The sequence below is a fragment of the Fusarium redolens genome, assembly GCF_020744475.1.
Source record: "Fusarium redolens strain MPI-CAGE-AT-0023 chromosome Unknown BKA55scaffold_12, whole genome shotgun sequence".
NCBI classification, from domain to species: domain Eukaryota; kingdom Fungi; phylum Ascomycota; class Sordariomycetes; order Hypocreales; family Nectriaceae; genus Fusarium; species Fusarium redolens.
Genome location: NW_025763675.1, coordinates 1,053,329 through 1,075,832, shown reverse-complemented (window position 1 = coordinate 1,075,832; position 22,504 = coordinate 1,053,329). Strand labels below are relative to the sequence as shown.

Here is a 22,504-nt window from a genome sequence, read left to right as displayed (position 1 = left end):
CCCTGTTTTCCATTGCCACGATTTGTTCCACACGTGACCTCTCTAGTGTTTCTCAGTTTCACCGTCCAATCCTTTCGATGCTGAAAAATTTGGAGAGGACTCTAAGTATCTGCTTCACGCGACAGCAGCGACAAGACAAGACTTGTCCATCAACAATTGTTGCGACACTCCTTCTTGTACTTGTCTTGTCTACGAGTCGAATTCATTATCTCGTGCTATTTATTTCCTGCCTAATGTTATAATATTCCATCAACTCAGCAGCTATTCTCTGTTGAGCTTCTCGCCGCTGGGCTATTTCGCCCCCTCATAACCACCACTCTTCCGACGACTTCCATCAAATCACCACAATGTTCGTTCGACAAACGAGGAGGAGCCTCGCTCTTCACAAGAGCACTGCTCTCCGATCAATTGGGCTTCCTTCGAGATCTATACCATCACACATCACAGCAACGAACCTGGGGCGAAGATGTGTTGTTTCTCAGCCATACCAACCCCGCAAGCGCCGAGGCTCAGAGTCGGGCCCTGGCCTCAAGCATGGCAGAAGTCTTGCGACCGCTGTCGATGATTACAACTTTGGTCATAGTCTTGGTGCTTTACACAACCAGCTTGCTAGCTCTGGCCTACAGCCTTTCCAAGCTCCCCCGCCTTCCTACTCCGAACTTCGTTCCCTCGACCCGACATCTCTGTTGACAATTCCAGAGCCAACAGCACCTCGACAATTCGGCAAGATCAACAACAAGGGTGTTCCTGGTGAAATTGAAGAGATGATTCCAGTTTTTGATGCTTGTGTTCGCGTGGGCAAGCTTGAGCGAGCATCTCTCGTTCTGAAGCGACTGAACTTGACTGGTTTGCTTCCTGGTGAAGAAATGATCATTTTGCACAACCAATACCTCCGCGCATCCCTCGACCAGCTTCGAACGAGTCCCGACCGGAAGCAAGCCGAGCGACTTCACAAGTGGTACGAGCTGCAAATAAGGAACCAAAATGTACCACAAACCGCAGAGACAATCGCATGCATGCTCAAGGCTTCACTGATTTCGGAACGTGGAGCCCGTTTGGAACGACTCATCAACCGTTACATGAGCATGGCTCCCGGAGAGGCTGGTCTGCGAGTGTTGAACATGGCCGATATTCTCAGCGACCAAGACCTTGGTGTTATCACCGAAATCTGCCCTACTTACAGCTTCGCTCCCGAATCTGAGGAAGCCAGCTACGTTACTCTGGCAAATGAGGAGGAGGGACTTGAGCTGGAGGAGGATCTTGATGAGGAGATGGCGGCGTTCGCGAATGAAGATTATCCTGAGGTCCGTCCGACACCCCAACGAGGAGAGGGTTTGAACGCTTTACGACGAAATTTAAACCTCATGGCCGAGCTCCAAAATGTCGATATCTCCAAGCTGGATCCCCTTGAGCAGCGCGAATTCCAAATGCGTTTAGAAAAGGACTCCATCGATACCGCTATTGAGAAATGGCGAAACGCAAAGAAGAAGATGGATAAATTGGGTATAAACACGGCTCTGAACAACAAGGCCGAGGACAAGACTCTTTCCGATTGCATGCACCGCTGGCTTGAAGCCATGGAGGCTCGTTTAAAACAGGAGATCATCAAGGTTGAGGAATCTGAAGATAAGGAAATTAAGTCTGAAGAAGATCTCGAGCGCTGCATCTACGGTCCTATCCTTCGAATGGCAGACCCTACTCGACTGGCTGCAGTGACTATTCTCACTTTACTCAACACCAGTGCATTGCAGGGTGTTGATAAGGGTGTAGTCATTCAACGCCTCCTCAACGACGTTTCTCGAGTAGCCCAGGATGACATCCAGACTCAGTTCAAGGAAAGGGCCGCAAAGGAACGTCGCCGGCTCCGCAAGGTCCAGTTTATAGCAAAGGAAGAAGATGCTCAAGCAGCTGAATCGAATGAGTCGGCGGAGGCAACTGAACCGATAGAGGCGAAGGAGTCGACGGAAGTGAATGCTTCTACGGAGGTAAATGAGTCGACGGAGGCGAACGCGTCTACAGAGACGAATGCGCCGGCTCGGCAAAAGATCATCACTGATGCCCATCAGCCGACCGGGGCGAAAGATCCCGTGCTATCATCCTGGTCTGTCCAAGTGAGGGCCCGCGTTGGATCAATTCTCTTGAAATCTCTCATCGAGACGGCCAAGATCAATGTTGTGAAGGAACACCCTATCTCAAAGGAACGAATCAGCCAACTCCAGCCTGCCTTTTCTCACATGCAAGCTCCCAAGAAGGGCAAGAAGGTTGGAATGCTAACCATCAACCCAGAGCTTGTCGAACGCTTGAAACGGGAACCCATGGGTGATTTTCTTGCTAAGCACCTCCCTATGATTGCCGAACCTCGATCGTGGACGCGTATCAATGAAGGAGGCTTCTTAGTTAGCAAAGCCTCCTTGATTCGTGTCAAGTCAGGAGACGTTGAGCAAAAGCTCTACGCTAATGCGGCTATCAAGCGTGGCGACATGGACCAAGTCTTCAAGGGCTTGGATGTATTGGGAAAGACACCGTGGAGGGTCAACAACTCTGTTCTTGACGTGATGATCGAGGCCTGGAACAGTGGTGATGCTATCGCCAATATGCCAACGCTCACACCCGACCTTGCCATGCCAGCGGAGCCCACAAACTCAGATCCTCTCCTTCGCCGGGCTTGGATTCGATCCGTCAAGCAGGTCGAGAACGAGCGTTCTGCCCTTCATTCGCAACGATGCTACATGAACTTGCAATTAGAGATTGCTCGCGCATTCCGCAAGCAAGTCATTTACTTCCCTCACAATATGGACTATCGCGGCCGTGCCTATCCTATCCCAACATACCTGAACCATATGGGAGCTGATCACACACGTGCTCTCCTGAAATTCGCCGAGGGTAAGAGGCTTGGTGAGCAAGGTCTCCGATGGCTCAAGATCCACCTTGCCAACGTGTACGGTTTCGATAAGGCCTCTTTCGATGAGCGAGAGGCATTCGCCACTGACAACCTTGCCAACATCACCGAGAGTGTCGAGAACCCCCTGCATGGTAGTCGATGGTGGTTGAAGGCTGAAGATCCTTGGCAATGCTTGGCTACTTGTTTTGAGCTGAAGGCTGCCTATGATCTCCCTGATCCTACCGAATTCGTCTCCAACCTGCCAGTGCATCAGGATGGTACCTGCAACGGTCTCCAGCATTACGCAGCCCTTGGTGGTGATACCTGGGGTGCTCAGCAGGTCAACCTCATGCCAGGCAGCCGACCTGCCGATGTATACTCAGCTGTTGCCAACCTCGTCAAGGAGTCGATTGAGAAAGACGCCAACGCAGGCAATCAGCTTGGAAAGAACTGTCTGGGTAAGATCACCAGAAAGGTAGTGAAGCAAACTGTCATGACCAACGTTTATGGTGTCACATTTGCCGGTGCCAAGCAACAAGTTTGCAAACAGTTGGATGCCCTCTACCCAGAGATGTTCAAAGAGACTGGCATCCCCAATCTCGTGACCGCCACGTATATCGCGCAGCACATCTTCAATGCTCTTGGAACCATGTTCCGAGGTGCTCACGATATTCAATATTGGCTTGGTGAGATTGGCGCGCGTGTCTGCAAGGCCCTGACACCGGCTCAGCTCGATCAGCTACAGGAGGAGAAAGACAACAAGCCTGCCGTGAGGAAGACTGTCGCGGGCAAGAACAAGGAATTGGATGAGTTGACTTCACAGTTTCGATCTACAGTCGTGTGGACTACACCCCTGAGAATGCCTGTTGTGCAGCCTTACCGCAAGTCTCTTACAAGAGAGATTCGCACTTGTCTGCAGTCCATCAGTTATCCCACGCAGGGTCAGACGGAGCCCGTCGATCGCAGAAAGCAGCTTCAGGGATTCCCTCCCAACTTCATCCATTCACTGGATGCCAGCCACATGCTTCTTTCGGCACTCAAGTGTGATGAGCTCGGCTTGAAGTTTGCTGCCGTTCACGATTCCTTCTGGACTCATGCTGCTGATGTGGACATTCTGAGCGGAGTTTTGCGAGACGCTTTCATCCGAATCCATGAGGAGGACGTCGTCGGCCGTCTGGCTACCGAATTCGAGGCTCGATACAGGGGCTCGTTATATCTGGCCAACATCCCTAGTCAGAGTCCTGTCGCCATGAAGATCAAGGAATTCCGCAAGACAAGCAAGCTCACCCACAAGGAAGAAGTATTGCTAGAACACAAACGTAACACTCTCCTCCGGTCAGGCAACCCCTGGGACATTGAGGCAGCAAAGAAGATCGTCACACCTGCGTCCATCTTTGAGGAGATGTCGGCCTCGCAGGAGGAGGACCCCGAGATCAAGAAGGAGACTGAGGATATTGGCGGTCTCGGACACATTCCCGAGTCGGAAGGCAATCTCTCATCGGTAGTTGAAGAGGCTGTAAAGGAAATGGATCCTGAGAGCGACAAGATTGCTGAGATGAGCCACAAACTTCTCGAGCGTCTTAAGCATACCAGTTTCGAGTACCGAGTTATCCAGCCCAAGAAGGATGTCAAGCAGGTCTGGAAGAGGGTCACGCATTTCTGGCGCCCGCTGACCTTCCCGGATCTTCCCAAAAAGGTACGTCGAAAAACCACAAAATCACTGCAATTTAACATATACTAACGTGGCTCCCAGGGTGATTTTGACGTAAAGCGACTGCGAGAAAGTCAGTATTTCTTCTCCTGACTTAAAGACCTCCTCAGGTCATTAGTATAATGTATCACTATGATGAAGACAGACACGAGAGGGAGAAATGATTTGGGCGTTGTATATTTGGCGTTTAGAGATGGGGATTTTTTATTCATGATAGCGAAGAACCAAAAAAGCATTCGGATAGAGGGAGTATGTGGCGGCTGTTGGCTGCACTTTGTATACCATAGGAGGAGGAGGATGTAGAATCTGTACATTAGTGTTGGAGGTGGAAAGAAGTCAGATGAACTTGACGTCAAAACAAATATACAACACCAAGATGTTCAAACATTTATTAGTTCATTGAAAGTGCCATTGACATTGGTCCATCATATTTTTTGTTCTGCTACACTACTACATGCATTGTAACTTCGGATTTATCGTACAACAGCATCCTTGAGGCTAGGGACGGTGCAGACGCCACCACTCTCAGTAACAAGACGTCCACGTCCAGTCTTACCAAGCTGCTCAACAACACCCGCATCAAACGCAACCTCAAGGCTATCAGTGGTAGTGAAACCAGGCTGGAAAGTCTCCCAGATCTTCTTCTTGGGGTTAAGAACGCCCTCGGGGTTACCCTCCCAGCCCTCAAACCAAACACGGTCACCGGCCTTGGCACCCTCAGGTGGTGTGACGAGCTCAACGGGGCCCTTGTGGTCGTCGACCTCTCCCTCCTTGATCTTGGGGGAGGCGGCGAGGACCATAGCGCACGACTTGATGCCGCGCATCTTGACGGGCTTGAGGTTGCAGACGACAACGACCTTACGGCCCTGCATGGACTCAAGAGGGACGAGGCCGTTGAGACCGGAGCAGACAGTTCGGCAGATTTGGCCCTCGTACTCGACGTAGTCTTCGTTACCGGGCTTGTCACCGACAGCGATGGTGGAGACGTAGAGGGAGTCAGCGTCGGGGTGGTTGATAGCCTTGAGGATGTGACCGACACGGAGGTCAATGAGGGCAGGGGAGAGAGGAGCAGCAGGTGCAGGAGCAGCCTTTTGCTTAGGAGCCTTCTCTTTCTTCTCCTTCTTAGGCTTATCAGTAGCAATCTTATCCTTGGCCGTCTCAACAACCTCCTTAACCTTCTCCTTAGTACGATCAACAAGCGAAGCCTCACCACCAGCGGCAGCAGCAGCCTCCTTCTTCTTCTTCTCCTTCTCAGCCTTGGCGTCAACGGGAGGCTTCACGTAGAGAACGTTATCACGATCAACCTGGACCTTGTTCTCATCCTTGACATCGAGACCGAACAGGGGAGAGTTCTGGACAAAGTCGACGTGGCGGACGATGTGAGGATGGCCCTTCTCGCCGGTTCGCTCCTCGGGAGTCCACTTGGCGACGATGGGTGCGAGGGTCTCGTAGATGGCGACGTCGGCCTTGGAGGGCTTGCTGCCGAGGAGGGTGGAACGGCTGGAGAGGTGGTTGTTGAGAGTCTCGAGGATGGTGGACTTGTCCTCGGGGGACTTGAGACGCTCAGAGGTAGTGAGCCATTGCTGGATCTCAGCCTCCTCGGTGGGGGTGTAAGTCTGGGAAGCGAAGGATGCCATTCTGAAGGTTATAAACGGTGAGAGGCTTCGGGGGGCCTGGCGGAGAGCTCGAAGGGCGAACAGATTGGCTGTAGTGAGAGATGAAGCTTCGTTATAGCTTCACTCGGGAATTGATGTTGAAGGCGTAGCTTGGATGGTCTTGATATTTTCTCTTGGTGGGGTGGAGGGGTAATTCTGCTGCCAATTGGCGGGGAAGAGGCGTTGCTGTGGCGTTGGCAGAAGAATGTGGCTGTCGTTTTTTGCAACGCGCTAACTCGTGACATCGCCCCTTTCTCGCGTTGCAGCTTTACGCGGTACGGTACGCCCTTTGTCTATTCTATTGTCAAAGGAGAAGACTCAGCAACGACATTGTCTATGAGAAACGACACGATTAGCTTATACATGATACATCAATTGTTGTTTTTTGTCCTTGAATCACTGCCAATACTCGATCCTTTTTATTTCAGGCCCCTTCTGCGCTTCCCCTAAGAAATTCCTCCCTTTTCTTTTTTTCACGCCCCGATTTGAGGCGAGTCTACTACATCATTCTGCTCACTAGCGGATCGCATCGCCGAAACCACTAAACAAGCCTTGAGCTTGACTCAACCCCTGACGCTGTTTTTTCTCTTCTTATATTCTTGTTAACTCATTCTTTATACATCATCATAATATCATTTTAACATGGCGCCGCCCAAGTCGCCGAGCAACTCTAGCTCAGCTCGTTCTAATTCACGGCTACCCACAAGCGTTCCGAGCTCGCCGCCGTCGGAACAACAAGACGACCTTGATGGCGCGGATGATGCCCTTGTGAAAGAGGAGCAGGAAGCACGTGCTGAAAATGAGAGGAATGAAGAGAAACGACGACAGGCGATGCTGAAGCGGAAGAAAAAGAAGAAGGCGGAGACAAAGTCTGAGCGTGAAGCCAAGGCTAGAGAACTTGACGACTTGCTCGCAAAGTCTGCCGCTTTCTCTGATATCCTTACTAAAAAGACCCAGGTGTTAGGCCGAGTCGGGAGCAGCCTTGATGGCAAGACGCTGGGTGAGCATAGCTTGGAGATGGCTCAGCAACCCAAGTGTATGATCAACGGTACCATGAGAGATTACCAGCTCGAGGGTCTCACATGGATGTACGAAATTTGCTCTCAGGGCATGTCTGGTATTTTAGCTGATGAGATGGGTCTTGGTAAGCTTGACTCTCGGTTCATGAGTATCTCACCAGTACTGACTTATTCCAGGCAAAACTGTTCAAACCATCGCCTTGATTGCGCTGCTTCGTGAGCAGGAGAACTATCTCGGCCCTCACTTGATCGTCGCACCCCTGAGTACTCTCTCCAACTGGATGGATGAGTTTCACAAATGGACTCCCTCCATCCCAGTCATCATGTATCATGGCAACAAAGATGATCGTGAGAAGATCTTCAGAACCCAAATGTTGAAGCACCTCAAGGCTGGTCGTCCCACCACGAAATTCCCCGTGGTTTGTACGTCTTATGAAATGGTTCTCAGAGACCAGCACAATCTGTCCAAGATCAACTGGGAGTTTATCATCATCGTAAATCTTACTATCTTAATCTCAGGCTGCTCAAGGTTAACATTATCTTTAGGATGAAGGCCACCGCATGAAAAATGCGGATGCGAAACTGTTCCAGCAGCTTCGTCAGTTCTCATCTGCAACTCGTCTGCTCATTACCGGGACACCTCTTCAGAACAACCTCAAGGAGCTTTGGTCCTTGCTTCACTTTCTGTTGCCCAATATCTTTACAGACTGGGAAGCTTTTGAGTCGTGGTTCGACTTCTCAGACCTCGAAGACGAACAGGGCACCGAAGAGTTCATCGCTGATCAGAAGAAACAAGAACTTGTCAAGAAGATCCATCTCATTCTCCAGCCAATGCTTCTGAGGCGCATCAAACAGGATGTAGCTGCCTACCTCCCCAAGAAGAGAGAATACGTTCTCTTCGCTCCCATGACAAAGGAGCAAACAGATCTCTACAATGTCCTCACCAACAAAAAGATAGATACCAGGCAGTATCTAGAGGACAAGGTCTACGCCAAGATCCACGGCACCGAGTCGACTGAAGCAAGCACCAAGTCATCTCGATCAAGCAGTGTCGCTGCACCAAAGACCATGACACTCCCCGTTCGTGAATCCCCGCGTAAGAAGCAACTCGAACCAGACGAGCCAGCCGCCAACGCATTCTCAGTCATGATGGCTAAGCGCGGTCGTGGCAGACCACGTAAAAACCCAAAGCCCGAAGAGGCGCCTGTGACACCCAAGTCTGGAGGTAAACGAAAAGTTGCCCCTGCTTCGTTGGAGCCAGAGCCCAAGAGCGCAAAGTCGACTCGTCAGTCAACGCCAGTGAGCATACGTGGACGACCGAGAAAAACTCGTACCTATCAAGACGCTGGTTCAGATGAGGAGAAGATGTCGGATGATGAGTTTGAAGCAAAGTTGGCGAAGGAGATGGTTTCTGAGGATGAGGACTTGAGTGACCAAGTGTCATTGACACCAGAGGAGCGCGAACGTGCCAAAGCATTTGAGCTTGCTAGTAAGTCTACCTCGTATATGTTTCAAGCATCTACTAACATTGCACAGAAAAGCAGATCTCTCAAAAGAAGCTAGGAAACCCTCTGGCTCAGTTGCGACTTGTCTGTAACTCACCTCACAATTTCTACAACCCATGGATTGCCTCCACAGATCTACCTGTCGATGACTCTATAGTCACTGCTTCCGGCAAGATGCTGCTTCTCGATCGCCTGTTGCCTCGGCTATTCCAGGATGATCACAAGGTCCTCATCTTCTCGCAGTTCACAACTCAGCTTGACATTCTCGAAGACTATTGCCGTGAACTCCGCGGCTGGAAAGTCTGTCGTATCGACGGTTCTGTCGCACAGGATAGTCGACGTTCTCAAATTGCTGACTTCAACAGCGATCCTGAGTACAAGATCTTTTTGCTCTCTACCCGCGCAGGTGGTCAGGGCATCAACCTTGCTTCTGCGGATACCGTCATTCTGTTTGATTCGGACTTTAACCCCCAACAAGATCTTCAAGCTCAAGATCGCTGTCATCGAATTGGTCAAACCCGCCCCGTTGTCGTCTTCCGTCTTGCTACAAAAGACACAGTTGAGGAAACTCTTCTCAACTCAGCAGACGCCAAACGCCGGCTCGAGAAACTGGTTATCAAAAAGGGTAACTTCAAGTCAATGGGACAAAAGATGGATCTCCACGAAGATATCGACCCCGAGTCGCTCCGCGCTCTGCTTTTGAAGGATGGACAAGTATACAAGGCCTCAGGGGGTGAAGAAGTCCTCAGCGACTCAGATCTCGATATTCTCTGCGACAGAAGTGAAGCAGCTTACGAGAAAGCTGCAAGCGGCGAAGGCGATGCCGATGCTTTCCGCGTTGTTGAAACTGGTGCTGATTCTATCAAGATGGCAAGAAAGGATTAAGTTACATGGAGCTGTACTATTATTTGCTGACGATATTTGTTGTTTGGGATTATCACTGGAAGGATTGTATCTGTGTATTATCATAGCTGTGGATTTGCTAAAGCGTGTTACGGTTATCTGTGGAGTTTAGGTACTACGTTTGTACAAACAAGATGTCAGTTGGCGGAGGCTCAACTGAAAATAAGATACTTGCTCATTCTTTGAACATGCTCCTTGGCCACTCCATGAAAGGTGACTGTGTTCTTTATACACGTATTCGAGAGTCAGGCCACAAAGTTAAAGCGCCCGTTATGCTTTCGTGCATGTCATTTGAGCTTGCTGCCTTCCGAAGTAGATTTTATTTAAAGCTTGATCGTGAGCGACAAATCATGAGGAAGCTTGATTCTATATACTTCATTGCATGTAGCACTGTCAGTGCAAAGGAAGAATTAAACTTAAGCAGCATAGGTTAGTGAGTATGTAAAGGAGACCCGTCCTCCGTCTCTCGATGTTTTTTTTTTCCTCTTCATTATCACTGACCCATTCTACACACACTCCTTTCGTCTCTCAGATTCTTTCTGGAGCCACTACAAGCAGCATACGTCAGCTCTATTACCCATCGGCCTCCAAGATGTCTTCCGAGATGCTCTAGAAGCTCATTGCCATGCTCAAAAAAGGTCGAGGCTACAACCGAGGGGACCGACGACGCCGTTGACATATTGGAGGCTACTGTCAACAAGCTTGGACACACCGTCAGGGGCATAGACTACACGGACAATATGGTCCACGACTCTCTCAATAGATTAGAGCGTACTAACAATAAGATGGACTCGAGGCTACTCCATATCGAAAGGGAGCAGCAGAGGCGAGAAGAAGCAGAATGTGCAATCAAAAGGGAACAGGAGAGGCAGAATTGGCTGGAGACAAGGGGAGAGAAATAGGATAAGTTCAGTTTCTCATACAAGCCACTATCATAAAATGCTCTAACTCTCGCAAGAACTATACTAACATGATTTCAATTTAGGTAGTTTCATCAACTTTTAGGATAAGAAAGTCTAAGCTCTTACTGTTTTTCTCACAGATCATACTCAAATTCAAGAATTCCCAGTATCAGAGAAAGAAATTATCATCTCATCATAAGCTATACAAGGTATCTGACAACAAAAACACCAAACGCCCCTAACCTGCCAGTGATATCGACGTTGAATCCAGAAGGGTTAATTAATCTCTTCCACGAATCCAATCTGCCTCCTGGCATCTGCTCCCCCTCCAGGTCCAGAAGCAAGTCTCTTCGCCAATCTCTCCTGTGTCTCGACCAATTTTTTCTGCGCCTCGAGTCTCCTCTTGACTCTTTCGTCTGCACCTCGCTCGATGCGTTCTAACTCCTCTCGCTCACTGATGCGTAGACTACTAAGTGCTTGCGCATTACCGGCTCGTTCAGAGTTCAATTTAGACTCCCACTCGATCATCTTCTGTTGTCTGGTCTCTTCGGCTAAGAGTTCAGCTGCAGCGACTTGTTGAATACGCTCTAGGCTAGACTGCGTAACCTTGCTCTGCTCCAGCTGTCGTCTTTTGACAGCTGCGTGGAAGAGCGATTCCTCAAGATCAGCCTTTTGTCGTGTTGCATTGATGTCTTCGTTGTGGAGTCTACGACGGCGGGCATCCTCGATTTCTGCCTTGTGATTCCAGATCTCTCTCTCTACACTGGCCACTTCCTTTGCTCGCGCGAGCGCGATAGCATGGTCTTCAGTCTCGAGTGCCAGTCGTCGTAATCTGGCTTTTCTTTCGCGTTCTTGGACTATCATATCATTAGGGAGGCCCACAGCATCGTCAGGCTGATCCCCAGAATTGGCGTAGTATACATCCACTGCTCGGTTCGCTCGAAGAAGGCTGAGAAGCTGGTCTCGAGTATCCGATTCAGGCATGACCTTACTGACGTACATTGTCGGAGAGTATGTGAACTCGCCATCACTGTAATGATTGAAGGGTTTGTTGATTTCTTTCCACATAGCCACTTTCAAGAAACTGCGAGTAGTAGCAATAGGATCTGCAGAGTCAAAGCAAAGAAGAAGCAGAGACTTCCCATGTGACTGCAAGGTCAAGTCTGAGCCAGCGTCGATCAAGAAAGTCATCACCTTCTGCATAAGCTTCTCTGCATCTGCAGTCATTTTACCAGACCCTGCTCCATGGCGACAAACTTCACCCAGAGCGGATCTTCCATCGTGTAGTGGACTAGGGAAGTCAGGATGATGGCCATGTTCCACGAGAACTGTTACTGCTGCAAAGTTGAGCTCTCTGGCGGAGTTGTGTAGTGATCCATCATCTTTCGACTGATCAAAGGCGAGTAAGTTGCCCATCATGCGAGTGGACAGTTCACCACCAATATCGGTGGCCATAGCAAGAGGTGTGCGGCCCATGGCATCGGTTATATCAGCGTTCGCTCCTTCAAGAAGTAGTTCTTTAACAATGTCTGGTCGGCGAGCTTGGATAGCGATCATAAGAGGGGTGGATCGGCTAATTGTTGTCTCGAAGTTGACGTTCGCTATAAATATTAGAGATGAGTCTGCTATGAATAACGATGAAAGACTTACCACCACGTTCAATCAGCATCTTAATCAGTGCTGAGCTGACCTTCTTCTGTGGCTGAGCAATTGCCCAAGCAAGCACCGTCACCTCTTCAGGCTCCTCCACGCTGTCGTGAATACGATATGTTGTTGTCTGGTCGTGATAGAAACCAGCATCCAACAACGTCTGCAACAGCTCTGCCGACCTAGGATACTGTGAAATTGCCTTGATGAGGATAGGATCCGACCCAGCACTCCGTGCCATGACATCCAGTCCAACTTCTCCATCTCGATAACCCGAAAAGAGTTCGAACAGCTTCAATACTTCATCAGGTGACCTTGCTGTATCAAACACACGCTCAAAAGCAAGCGTGAGAGTTTGTGGTGATGGCTTGCAAGCAAGCAGCCTTTCTGTCCAATGGGTATTACCCTTTGATGCCGCGCAAATTAGAGGTTCTCCATTCTCAAAGTCAATATCAACTCCATGCGCGACAAACAAGTCAACAAACTCATCAGCCAATGACTCCGTCTCGTATGTACTACTCCTCATCACCTGCACCAGAGCACTGCTGACAGCCACTCCCTTGGCTCCTTTCGCCAGAAGCATTTTTGCAACCTCTAGACCGTTCGGGGAGAACCATGTGCTGAACTGGGTATCAGAGAATCCGTTTGCGAAAAGCTTAAGTATCTCCTCCTCGTCGACTTTACTACTCAGGAGAAGATCGAGTGCTGAAACCTTCACGCCTTGCACAGCTTGGGTAAGGGCAAAGCAACCGTTTGTAAACGGTGATGCTCCAGAGTCAAGCAAGACTTGGATAAGTCGTTCATCTGGTTCGTCTTCACCGACCGCCTTGCTCAAGGCGATGTGGACTTCATCCACAGCTGGCATCCCTGCTTTCATCAGGTCTTGGACGATACGCAGCCTGGTATCTTGGTTAAGTTTCCAGCTTGCCTTCATGGCTCTGACCAAAGTAGGGGGTGATGCTTTTTTCTACACAAACACATTAGCGATTGTTTCTCCAAACGGCTCGGTAAACTTGCCTGATTGCCACCTTCATGCCACAAACCCAGTAGCAACTCAAGGCTCCCAACAAAGGCACTTCGGGTTGCCGCCACAACTGCCTCGCCGTTACTGTAGTTGGGGTCTGCACCCGCTGCCAGCAGGACACGCAACACTTCATGACCCTCTTCGCCGTACTTGGCGGCTGAGACGAGTTGTATGTCGACAACCTCTCCAGAAACACCTCTCTTGAGAAGGCGTTGAAAGACCATTGCCCTTTTGTTCAAATCTCGAACTTCAGTCGCAGCTTGGAATCCACGTTCCAAAGTCAAATTTTGGGTATCGGCGTTGGACTTGAGAAGCACATCGAGAACTTCAACAGAACCACCGCGGCATGCCTCTATGATAGCTTGGCCTCCGTTGGTGGAAATACTGGCACCGTGAGCAATAAGAACATCTCCAAGTTCCAGATCACCATCCCTTGCCGCAACAAGCAGAGCGTTAGAGGCCGCTTGAGATGACACGCCAGACTTTGCCAGACGGTTGCAGATATTAAGACGGACCGTCCAGTCGGCAATCTTCATCGCTTGGTCCAAACAAGAATCTCTGGCCTCGTCTGAATGCTTGAGTTGGGAAAGAAGAAGATCCAAGACTTCGACTGACTCTTTGTTAACGGCGAGTGCAAGGGCTTCTCCATCAGACGCATCAGCATAAGTGGCTAGAACACAAATCAAAGCGACGTCTGTGGTGAAATGGCTAATAGCATGGATCAATGCTCTGTTGACTTCACGAGGGGAGGCTCCAGATTCTACTAGACTCTTAGTGAAAGTCAAGCGGGTCATAGGATCCGAGATCTTCAAGGCTTGCGGAAGAGCGAATGCTAGTGATGCCGCTGTCGGTGGTCTCTCACAGCTGAACAGGGTATCAACTATCGTGTCCTTCGCTTCTTTGACAGCACTGCATAGTGCCCTTGCCTGGAAAGCGTTCACATCGGCGCCGCGGTCCAATAGTTTCTGCAGCGTTTTAAAAGAGGCATTGCCAGATGTGTCCTCGATAAGAGTTTGGACTTCTTGCACAAGCATTGCATCCAGGTTGATCTTCTTGGGTGATCTGGTCAAGATAACATCAAGCTTCCACGCTTTGTTCTCGCTCGATGGGATTTTCGCCAGTCCTTCGAGACAAACAGGGATAGTGTCGTGGTTGTGTTTGCCCAAGGTCAGGATGAGATCGATAACCTTAGGGTCAGGAGTTTGAGCGGCTTTCTGCAGAATGTGGCCGTTGAGGCCGTTGATGTCTGGTTTTCCTTGCTCGAGAATAAGTCGAAGAAGAGACATGTCGACAGGTGTTTCCGATATATTCGCAAGGAGAGCTTCTGCAACCTGTTGTCCACCGACACTTGCCCTTGCCTTAAACAGCATTGACATCATCTCGTACCTGATTTGGTGGTTATCAATACTCATCACATTATTGACATGCGCAGCTGCTGTCTGAGGAGAAGCGTTCTGCATCAGTTTGGTGAACAACCCAAGGTCCATCTGATTTATGATCTGGGTAAGTCCAGCGCCGTCGTCATAGTTGATGTCCGCATTATATTTGAGTAAAAGATTGATCAGAGCGTGGTCTCTCTGAGATGGGTCTTCACTGATTGCATCTTGTAAAGCACTATGCAAAGCTGGGCCGGTTAAAGCCCCCCTCAAGAACATCTCAACCATACGATATCGATCCGAAGGGGGAAGGCTCTTGACCAAAGGAAATATTGTGGTAAGTGTTTCGTTTGAGGGTCTCGCAAAAAGGATCTTGGCTGCCATGTCTGCATTGCCGGCCAAGATCGCTATCCGTAAGGCTTCTCCGTTCTGGTAATCAGCCGATGCGACAGCGTGACGGTTAGTAATGCGTGGCTTGACCTGCCCATTTTGTTTTCCGCTTGGTGGTTCGCGAAAGTGAGGGTTGAGTAGAAGCTCAACAGAATGAACGTCACCAGCTTTAGCAGCTAGAATGAGACTATCATTCAGAACATCACCATTTGCTCCTCGTCTAAGGAGTGAGTATAGCAAATTTTGTCGAGTCCCAGGATCCGCATGCTCGGGAATCAGAGGGACACAACTTGAGGCCAATGCAGGATCAATCTTGGACGATCCATTGAGAAGAGAGCTCACGAGGCTGGTTTGGCCCTTTGAAATGGCGGTTTTCAAAGCAGAAGCGTCGTTGTGCTCGATTGAAGCTCCATAACGAGCCAAAAGGTCAGCCATCTCAAAGAATTGTGTTTCGCAGGCCACTTCAAGTGATCTTTCCAGTATAGTACCCTGGGCACCGCAACAAAGTAGAAGCTCAGCAAAGTCAAGTTTCGACTTTGGTTCCAACTCTGTATTGTTCATGAGCCGCTCGAAAGCCTCGTCAAGGCCAGGACTTTGAGGTGGCTTGTTTCCCGTAGCAATTGCCATCGCGACATCTCTTCGCTGATCGTTGATAGCGATCTTGAGAGCTTCAGCGTTGTTGTAGTTCCCGTCTGCTGTGGAACGACTCAGATGCAAAACAGTGTCGAAACATTTTGCTCTTGTGGCGTCGGTAAGCGCTTGTGATGTGCATATTTCTTCTGGTCGTCCATCAGATCTTAGGATGAGCGAGGCAATCTCAGATAAAGCTGGAACAGAGCACGCCTTGCGGAATTCATCCTGCCCTTCAGCAGTGTTCGATGCATTTGCCCCATACCTCAATAGGACCTCCACGATTCGTGCATTTCTAGTTCTTACCGCAGCTGGAAGACAGATATCGAGGGTCAATGGGTCAGCATGCGGTATAAGCACGTGTACCATGTCCAGTTGGTCTCGTTCGATGGCAGATTTTAAAAGGCGAGTTCGATCAAGACCATGTTCGACACTTTTTCTTCTGTTCAATAATCCCTGCTTCTGTGTCTGCATACCACCGAGGTCGACACCGGCTGCAGCCAATTTCGCAATCAATGATTCGGCTACACCGGGCGAGCCTGAACTGTCGACCCAAGAATTCAAGACGTTCAATATCTCTTTTGTATCCCAATGCTTTCCCTTTTTCAGGTTGCTTGATGAGAAGGCTCGCGACAAACCACTCCTAGGTCGCAGTTGTGCGACTTCAGCGGACCGCCTCTGCAGAAGGCCGTCAGCGACTTCATCATCGCCGTGAGTTCGGAAAGAGGTTGGGTGAGGTGGTCGCGTGAGAGGAGTAGGGGCATTGGGTGGTAGTGAGAAACCCCATTGTTGTGATAATTGGATAATGCGCCTCTGGCGGACGTTGGCCGTTGAAGAATTCATTTTAAGACGCGGGCATCATTTGAATTGATGAGTAGACGAGTCAATGATGATATAAGCTGTTGGAAGACGGTTTCAGACTTGATTTGAATGCTGTAAATCTGACAGCTTTGTACTGGGTATCAAATAATGAATGCGTGTTTGTTGTAGTAATAGCTGATGCCAGTGGAAAGAATGCAAATGAGACGGATGAATGATGCGTGGTTGAGAAGAAGTCAGCCCCTCATAAGGCTGCGATGATATTGGATTGTTATTGTACAATGAGGAAACAAAACACGACCCGGTACTTCCTGGCGTGACCGAGGTGCAGTGGCCTCGCCTTTTGTCTCGAGGTGAGGTCCAGTCGGAGGCGGTTCTTAGTGTTACAGAATATGCCTGAAGCCGGGGGGAGCCTGAAGGCTGTGATACCCCACTGTGTGTGCACTAAGCCACAGCCGCAACACCCCCACAGGTCTGGGTGTCACATCGTGTAATACACTGGGCATGAGAGCCTCCAATGAAACCTGATATCATGTGTGTAGTCTTGATTTCAAGGCTCAATTGCATTATAGACTTGTACTACTCATCTTCAAACTCAAGGAAGCAATCACCTCAAATTCAGGCAGTGTGAAGCATCTGTCTAACGTAAATTACACTTCGTTCTCGGCCTGTGTCGTATGAGTGGATGCTCTGTCGTTGAGGTAAACGCCCTAAAACATGCACTCTAATTGAGGTGACGTATAGAGGCCCAAGGTCTAATGATAATCACTGACCCTAGCATTGGACGAAACAATAGTCGCAAATCATTAATTCAACTGAAATATCTTCCAATTACCCTAATGAACATCTCAATACATTAGCCGGCCTCAATAAAAATCCTCCGACGCATACATACAGGGACACTCCCTGGACGAGCTTGCGAAGCTCTTCTCATGCCAAGCCGCCTGCACTGCCACGATCCTCTGTCATGACATCTGCTCCAACTGCCACTGACACATGAAACCAACGCCCCAAACCCTGGCAGAAAAACTCTCGCGGCGATCACTAAGCCGTAAACAGGCCAGTTCGGGCGATGCCTAAGAATAAACCCGTCGGGAGGTTGGACCGACGCCTCCGTCTAAGAGGAGTTGGCCACGCGTATGCTGGCGTAGCCTCAACCTAATTGAGACTTTCTTTCGAGACTAATGTGAGAACTTCTGTAGACGACTTGCAAATGGGCTGATGTTTGAAGATTCCTTCGCGTGGGTTCGTGTAGCTTAGAATTAACGTTAGTTCAGCTGTTGGAACAACGTTGTAGTTGACGAAGACTAAGCCATTTGGGGGTCGCATTTAGAACATTCTCTTTCAACTCATGGAATATCAAAATTACTTCCCCTCTTCGTTATCGTCAATTCATCATCATGTTATTTTCCGATTGACTCAGCCGGTGTTACCATCGATTGGCTTGAGGGGGGCTTAATTGTAATTATGCCTACTCAACCGTCTTACCCTACATCCCAATGCTTGAATTGGCAGGTCAAGATCGTCTATTCGAGACTGGTCTTCAGAATTCTGTAGATGGCATGAATGACATCGCGTGTATTAAACTATTTAGAACTAGCATAACGATCTGATCAACCATCGAGATGCAGGTCTCCTTCAGAACTGACCTGGTCCCTGATGTGCCCATATTAACTGTCAAGTAAGTTCGCAACAGCCTTGAAACAAGCAATGCGCAAGCTTAGCTTTGTCAAAGCCACCCTCGGCATTTGTGTTGGAGTAGTAGCCAATGGATATAGTTTGACTCATGATATCATGAAGTTGTCACTTGAGTGGTCGGCGGAGAGGGTTGTGTAAATCGTACAGCTCTTTCGAAGTACACTGAGACATCACGAGATCCATCAGATCATAGCCCTGCAATCCGGGTGTATTCTAGCTATACGAGAGCCTGCAAGGAAAAAAGAGAACATCCTCGTCTGGTCGCAAAGTATACGCGTATCTGCAATTGAGGCACCTTATATAGTAGGCTATCAAAAACAATGCCATATCCTCGCGAGCCTCAGGAATATCATCAAATGTCCTGCACTAATTCTCTAGCAGAACTTGTTATAATTAGCTTCTGACGCTGACTGTTCATTATTCTTTGTCTTACAGATGCGGCTAGGCATTTCAAGTTCGTTTCAGACTTCAGACTGACTAAATATAATCACCTTCAACGTTTGGAACTGGGTTATAGGGTAGCGTACTTGCTGTGTTAGTGACATGGGTAAGAACTTAGCCGACCGGAACAAAAGCTTATTAATTCGATAGCTAACAAGATCGAACATAAACTGGTGGCTGTGATTCAAACTGCGTTTTAACTTAAGCTAGTAGTAATAAGGAAACTATAGATAGAGGGCTTGTATTTGTAAATATTGGATGCAATTCTGATAGTATGGAGGATTCTCCATGTTTAAGCCAGTGCCATCTGCGTTCTAGATGAGTAACTGTAAGCAATGAACCGTCAATCTTACCAGTCACTCAACCAAGTAAGCACTCTATCTAATTAGCATATCTACTCAGTAAGCCAAGTTCAAGATATTTACATCAACTTCTCTTGTCTTCTATCTATATCCGAAACCGCAATCATGACGTGCAATCACCTCAGTATTTACCCCGCCATCATAGGCCCCATCCCCAATCCCCGCCATACCGCAGCTACCTCCGACCATCAAAAACAGCCCTCTTCCGACCCGACACATTAATAATCCCCAGTCCCGACACTCACACTCATGGCTCAACCTCTCCGTCGCTCACTGCTCAGAACCAGTACCATATCAAAACCACTCACCTCAATTCCAATCCAGCGAATCTCCAGAATAACTTCACACTTCTCAACAGCAACAATGGCGCCTGTACCTCCCAAGATGAAGGCCGTTCAGATTAACAAGAACGGCGGAACTGAAGTCCTTGAATTCAACGATGTTGCTGTTCCTAAAGCTGGTGAGAATCAGATCCTTGTCAAGAATCAGATTGCGGGCTTGAACTATATCGATACATACTTCCGAAGTGGTCTTTACAAAGCGCCTCAGTTTCCTCTTACGCTGGGCCGTGAGGCTGCTGGTACTGTCGTTGACGCTCACTCCTCCGTAAAGGGTTTTGAGAACGGTACTCGCGTGGTTTTCATGGGAACTGTGGGCGCCTACGCCGAGTACAGTGTCGTTAACGCCTCTGACGCTGTCAAAATTCCCGACGACGTTCCCACCGACCAAGCCGTCGCTGCTTATCTCCAAGGTCTCACAGCATGGACTTTTATCCGTGAAGCTGGTCAGGTCAAGGCTGGCCAATGGGTTCTTGTGCATGCTGCATCTGGAGGTGTAGGCACTCTTCTTGTTCAGCTGCTCCGAATTGTCGGTGCCAAGGTCATTGGTACTGCTAGTTCTGAAGAGAAACTTGCGCTTGCGAGGAAGAATGGTGCGGAGTGGGTTATCAACTCTCATGATGATGTTGTTGCAAAGGTTAAGGAGATCACGGGTGGTCATGGTGCGGATGTCATCTTTGATGGCGTGGGCAAGGTTACTTTCGATGGAGATCTTGAGATGATTGCTGCCAAGGGTAACCTCATTTCCTTCGGCAACGCTGTAAGTGATCCTTCAACAACTTTCACATCCCAAGCTAACAGCAACACAGTCCGGTGCTGTGGATCCTGTCAGCCTCTTCAGACTTACACCCAAGAACGTCCGCCTAATGCGTCCCGTGGTCAACGGCTACGTCTCCGAGCGAGCTGATCTCGAAAAGTACACATCCGAGCTCTTCGACCTTATCAAGTCCAAAAAGCTCGAACTCACCATTCACAAGGTGTACCCGCTCAAGGACGTGGCACAGGCACACCAGGACATTGAGAGCCGAAAGACGATTGGAAAGTTGCTCATTAAAATCGATTAAGTCTAGCCTTTTTGTTTTTTATTTAGAATGCGCTATCTGTCTATAATGCTATGGATGGTTCAATCATGACCAAAAACACAAATCTTTTAAGGAATTTTCATCTCGGTCCGTAAACTGCGAGAGGCCTGCTCCGCACAAGGGTGGCCTTCGTCATCATTATTTCTATTTTTAAGCCTTGGAAGACTTGATAGCCTCGACCATCTCGGCTGGAGGATCTTGTCGGTAACCCTTGGGGTTGTTGCTGACCCATTTCCAGAGGTCATCGCAGGCCTTCTCCATGGTGAGCTCGGTCTTCCAGTTGAGCTCCTTATTGGCGAGGGTGGGGTTGGCAGTGAGATCGAGGACATCTCCTTGTCGTCGAGGGCGGACCTCGTAGGGGAGATCGCGGCCGACGACCTTGCTGAAGGCCTTGATGATCTCGAAAACGGTGCTTCCACGGCCGGAACCCAAGTTCCATGCCTTGACACCGGGCTGGTTCTCGCGGAGGTAGTTAAGCGCGACAAGATGGCCGCGGGCAAGGTCAACAACGTGAATGTAGTCTCGAATGGCAGTACCGTCGCGAGAGGAGTAGTCTACCAGATGTTAGAAGTTGCGCAGCAATTATGCACTAGTAAAACTCACCATCGCCGAATACCAAGAGCTTCTCACGTTCACCAGTAGCAACCTTTCCGAGGAGAGGCAGAAGGTTGTAAGGAACACCAGCGGGGTCCTCACCCATGATACCAGAGGGGTGAGCACCACAAGGGTTGAAGTATCGCAGGAGAGCACCGTTCCATTGCTTGAACTCCTTACCGGCCTTCTCCAAGTTGCTTCGCTGAGCGTTGATAAAGTCGGAGATAACGTCCTCGATCATGGACTTGGTGCGGCCGTATGTGTTGGTAGGTCCAATGGGGCAGTGCTCGGGAATAGGAATCATGTTGGGGAAACGAGTAGCATCGCCGTAGACGGTAGCGGAGGAGGAGAAGACGATGTTGTTGACGTTGTTGCGCTCCATGGAGCGGAGCAGAGAGATACTGCCACCGACATTGACGCGGTAGTACTCGAGAGGAATCTCGCCAGACTCGCCGACAGCCTGGATGGTGTTAGTCGTAGATAATCGCTCCGGCTGACATGTGACTTGCCTTGAGGGCAGCAAAGTGGATGACGCTGTCAATGGCAGGGTGCTTGGAAAAGACCTCATCGATGGCCTTCTCGTCTGTGACATCGAGCTTGTAAAAGATAGGCCGACGGCCGCAGATCAGCTCAATGCGATCGAGGACGACCTCTGAGGAGTTGTAGAGGGAGTCGACGATAACGACATCGTAACCGTGCTCAAGAAGGGCGAGCGAGGTGAAAGAGCCGATGTAGCCGGTACCACTGGAGGATCGATCGTTAGCTGGTGTTTCTTTGTCTTATGCGACACCGTATGATCTGTGTCCTGAAGCTTGCGACAACAAAGACAATGTCCAAGACCAACAAGAGATAGTAGGGGTTAGTGTCGCAAGGGATGGTTGAGTGGCGTACCCGGTGACGAGAACAGTTCCAACAGGCATTTTCAGTGGATTTCTTTGTTCTGACCTGACTGAGCGATTCAAGTTTGCGGTGAAAAAACACAAAGTGAAAGAAGTCGAGGAGGCGGGTTACGTTGAGGGATGGCGGGGTTAAAGGTCAATGTATGGTAGGGGGAAGATGTCGGGGGTGGATGGAAATGGCGGGGCAGCTTTTTTTTTTGGGCTGATTAGAAGGAGGGGGTTCGTGCTGATGTGATTAACGCTGCTAATTTAATGGCGGTGGGACTTCAAGGATCATGACATGCCCATGCCTCATGGAGGATTATTCGGGGCTTGAGGCTGAAGTATCAAGAAGGAATAGGCCGTCGATATCGGATCTCACGAGAATGAGTCGAGAGAATGAGTATGAGTGGCAAATAGTATCGCAGCATGGCATAGGCCCGAATACACTACACTCAAGATCGAGTTTATAATATGCGCTCCATACAACGGCCTTGTATTAACGACGGTTTACCCGACTTTAACTGAAGCGAACAGACGATCATGGTGGGCGGCAGGGTATTTGTGGAGTAAGGGCCTCGTAATGCTTATATCTCTTACATTCTCTGTTGTACCAGGTTGGTAATTAATCAACCTGCACTCCATGAAA

At 49.3% G+C, this 22,504-nt stretch overlaps 6 protein-coding genes across 6 annotated transcripts; 3 read left to right on the top strand and 3 right to left on the bottom strand.

Moving 5' to 3' along the window:
* Nucleotides 1–99: 99 nt before the first annotated feature.
* Nucleotides 100–5,003, top strand: BKA55DRAFT_677734 (uncharacterized protein). Its single transcript, XM_046198121.1, has 2 exons — nt 100–4,577; nt 4,635–5,003. Exons 1-2 carry the CDS (start codon nt 348–350, stop codon nt 4,683–4,685), a joined length of 4,281 nt encoding a protein of 1,426 aa, XP_046047056.1. The 5' UTR covers nt 100–347; the 3' UTR covers nt 4,686–5,003.
* Nucleotides 4,987–6,360, bottom strand: BKA55DRAFT_575090 (uncharacterized protein). The gene has a single exon (XM_046193355.1). The coding sequence runs from the start codon at nt 6,227–6,229 to the stop codon at nt 5,066–5,068; it is 1,164 nt and encodes a 387-aa protein (XP_046047055.1). The 5' UTR covers nt 6,230–6,360; the 3' UTR covers nt 4,987–5,065.
* Nucleotides 6,361–6,889: 529 nt separating this feature from the next.
* BKA55DRAFT_516844 (SNF2 family N-terminal domain-containing protein) lies at nt 6,890–9,656 on the top strand (the record flags this gene model as incomplete). Its single annotated transcript, XM_046188124.1, has 4 exons — nt 6,890–7,391; nt 7,444–7,760; nt 7,813–8,755; nt 8,803–9,656. The coding sequence occupies 4 exons, from the start codon at nt 6,890–6,892 to the stop codon at nt 9,654–9,656; spliced, it is 2,616 nt and encodes an 871-aa protein (XP_046047054.1).
* A 751-nt stretch (nt 9,657–10,407) lies between these two features.
* Nucleotides 10,408–16,837, bottom strand: BKA55DRAFT_648423 (uncharacterized protein). Its single transcript, XM_046197246.1, has 3 exons — nt 13,241–16,837; nt 12,227–13,190; nt 10,408–12,177 (listed from the first exon to the last, which is right to left on the bottom strand). Exons 1-3 carry the CDS (start codon nt 16,484–16,486, stop codon nt 10,853–10,855), a joined length of 5,535 nt encoding a protein of 1,844 aa, XP_046047053.1. The 5' UTR covers nt 16,487–16,837; the 3' UTR covers nt 10,408–10,852.
* Nucleotides 16,838–19,326: 2,489 nt separating this feature from the next.
* Nucleotides 19,327–20,365, top strand: BKA55DRAFT_595966 (uncharacterized protein; the record flags this gene model as incomplete). Its single annotated transcript, XM_046195879.1, has 2 exons — nt 19,327–20,061; nt 20,111–20,365. The coding sequence occupies 2 exons, from the start codon at nt 19,327–19,329 to the stop codon at nt 20,363–20,365; spliced, it is 990 nt and encodes a 329-aa protein (XP_046047052.1).
* A 168-nt stretch (nt 20,366–20,533) lies between these two features.
* BKA55DRAFT_595965 (uncharacterized protein) lies at nt 20,534–21,897 on the bottom strand (the record flags this gene model as incomplete). Its single annotated transcript, XM_046195878.1, has 4 exons — nt 20,534–20,937; nt 20,987–21,437; nt 21,511–21,721; nt 21,869–21,897. The coding sequence occupies 4 exons, from the start codon at nt 21,895–21,897 to the stop codon at nt 20,534–20,536; spliced, it is 1,095 nt and encodes a 364-aa protein (XP_046047051.1).
* Nucleotides 21,898–22,504: the final 607 nt, after the last annotated feature.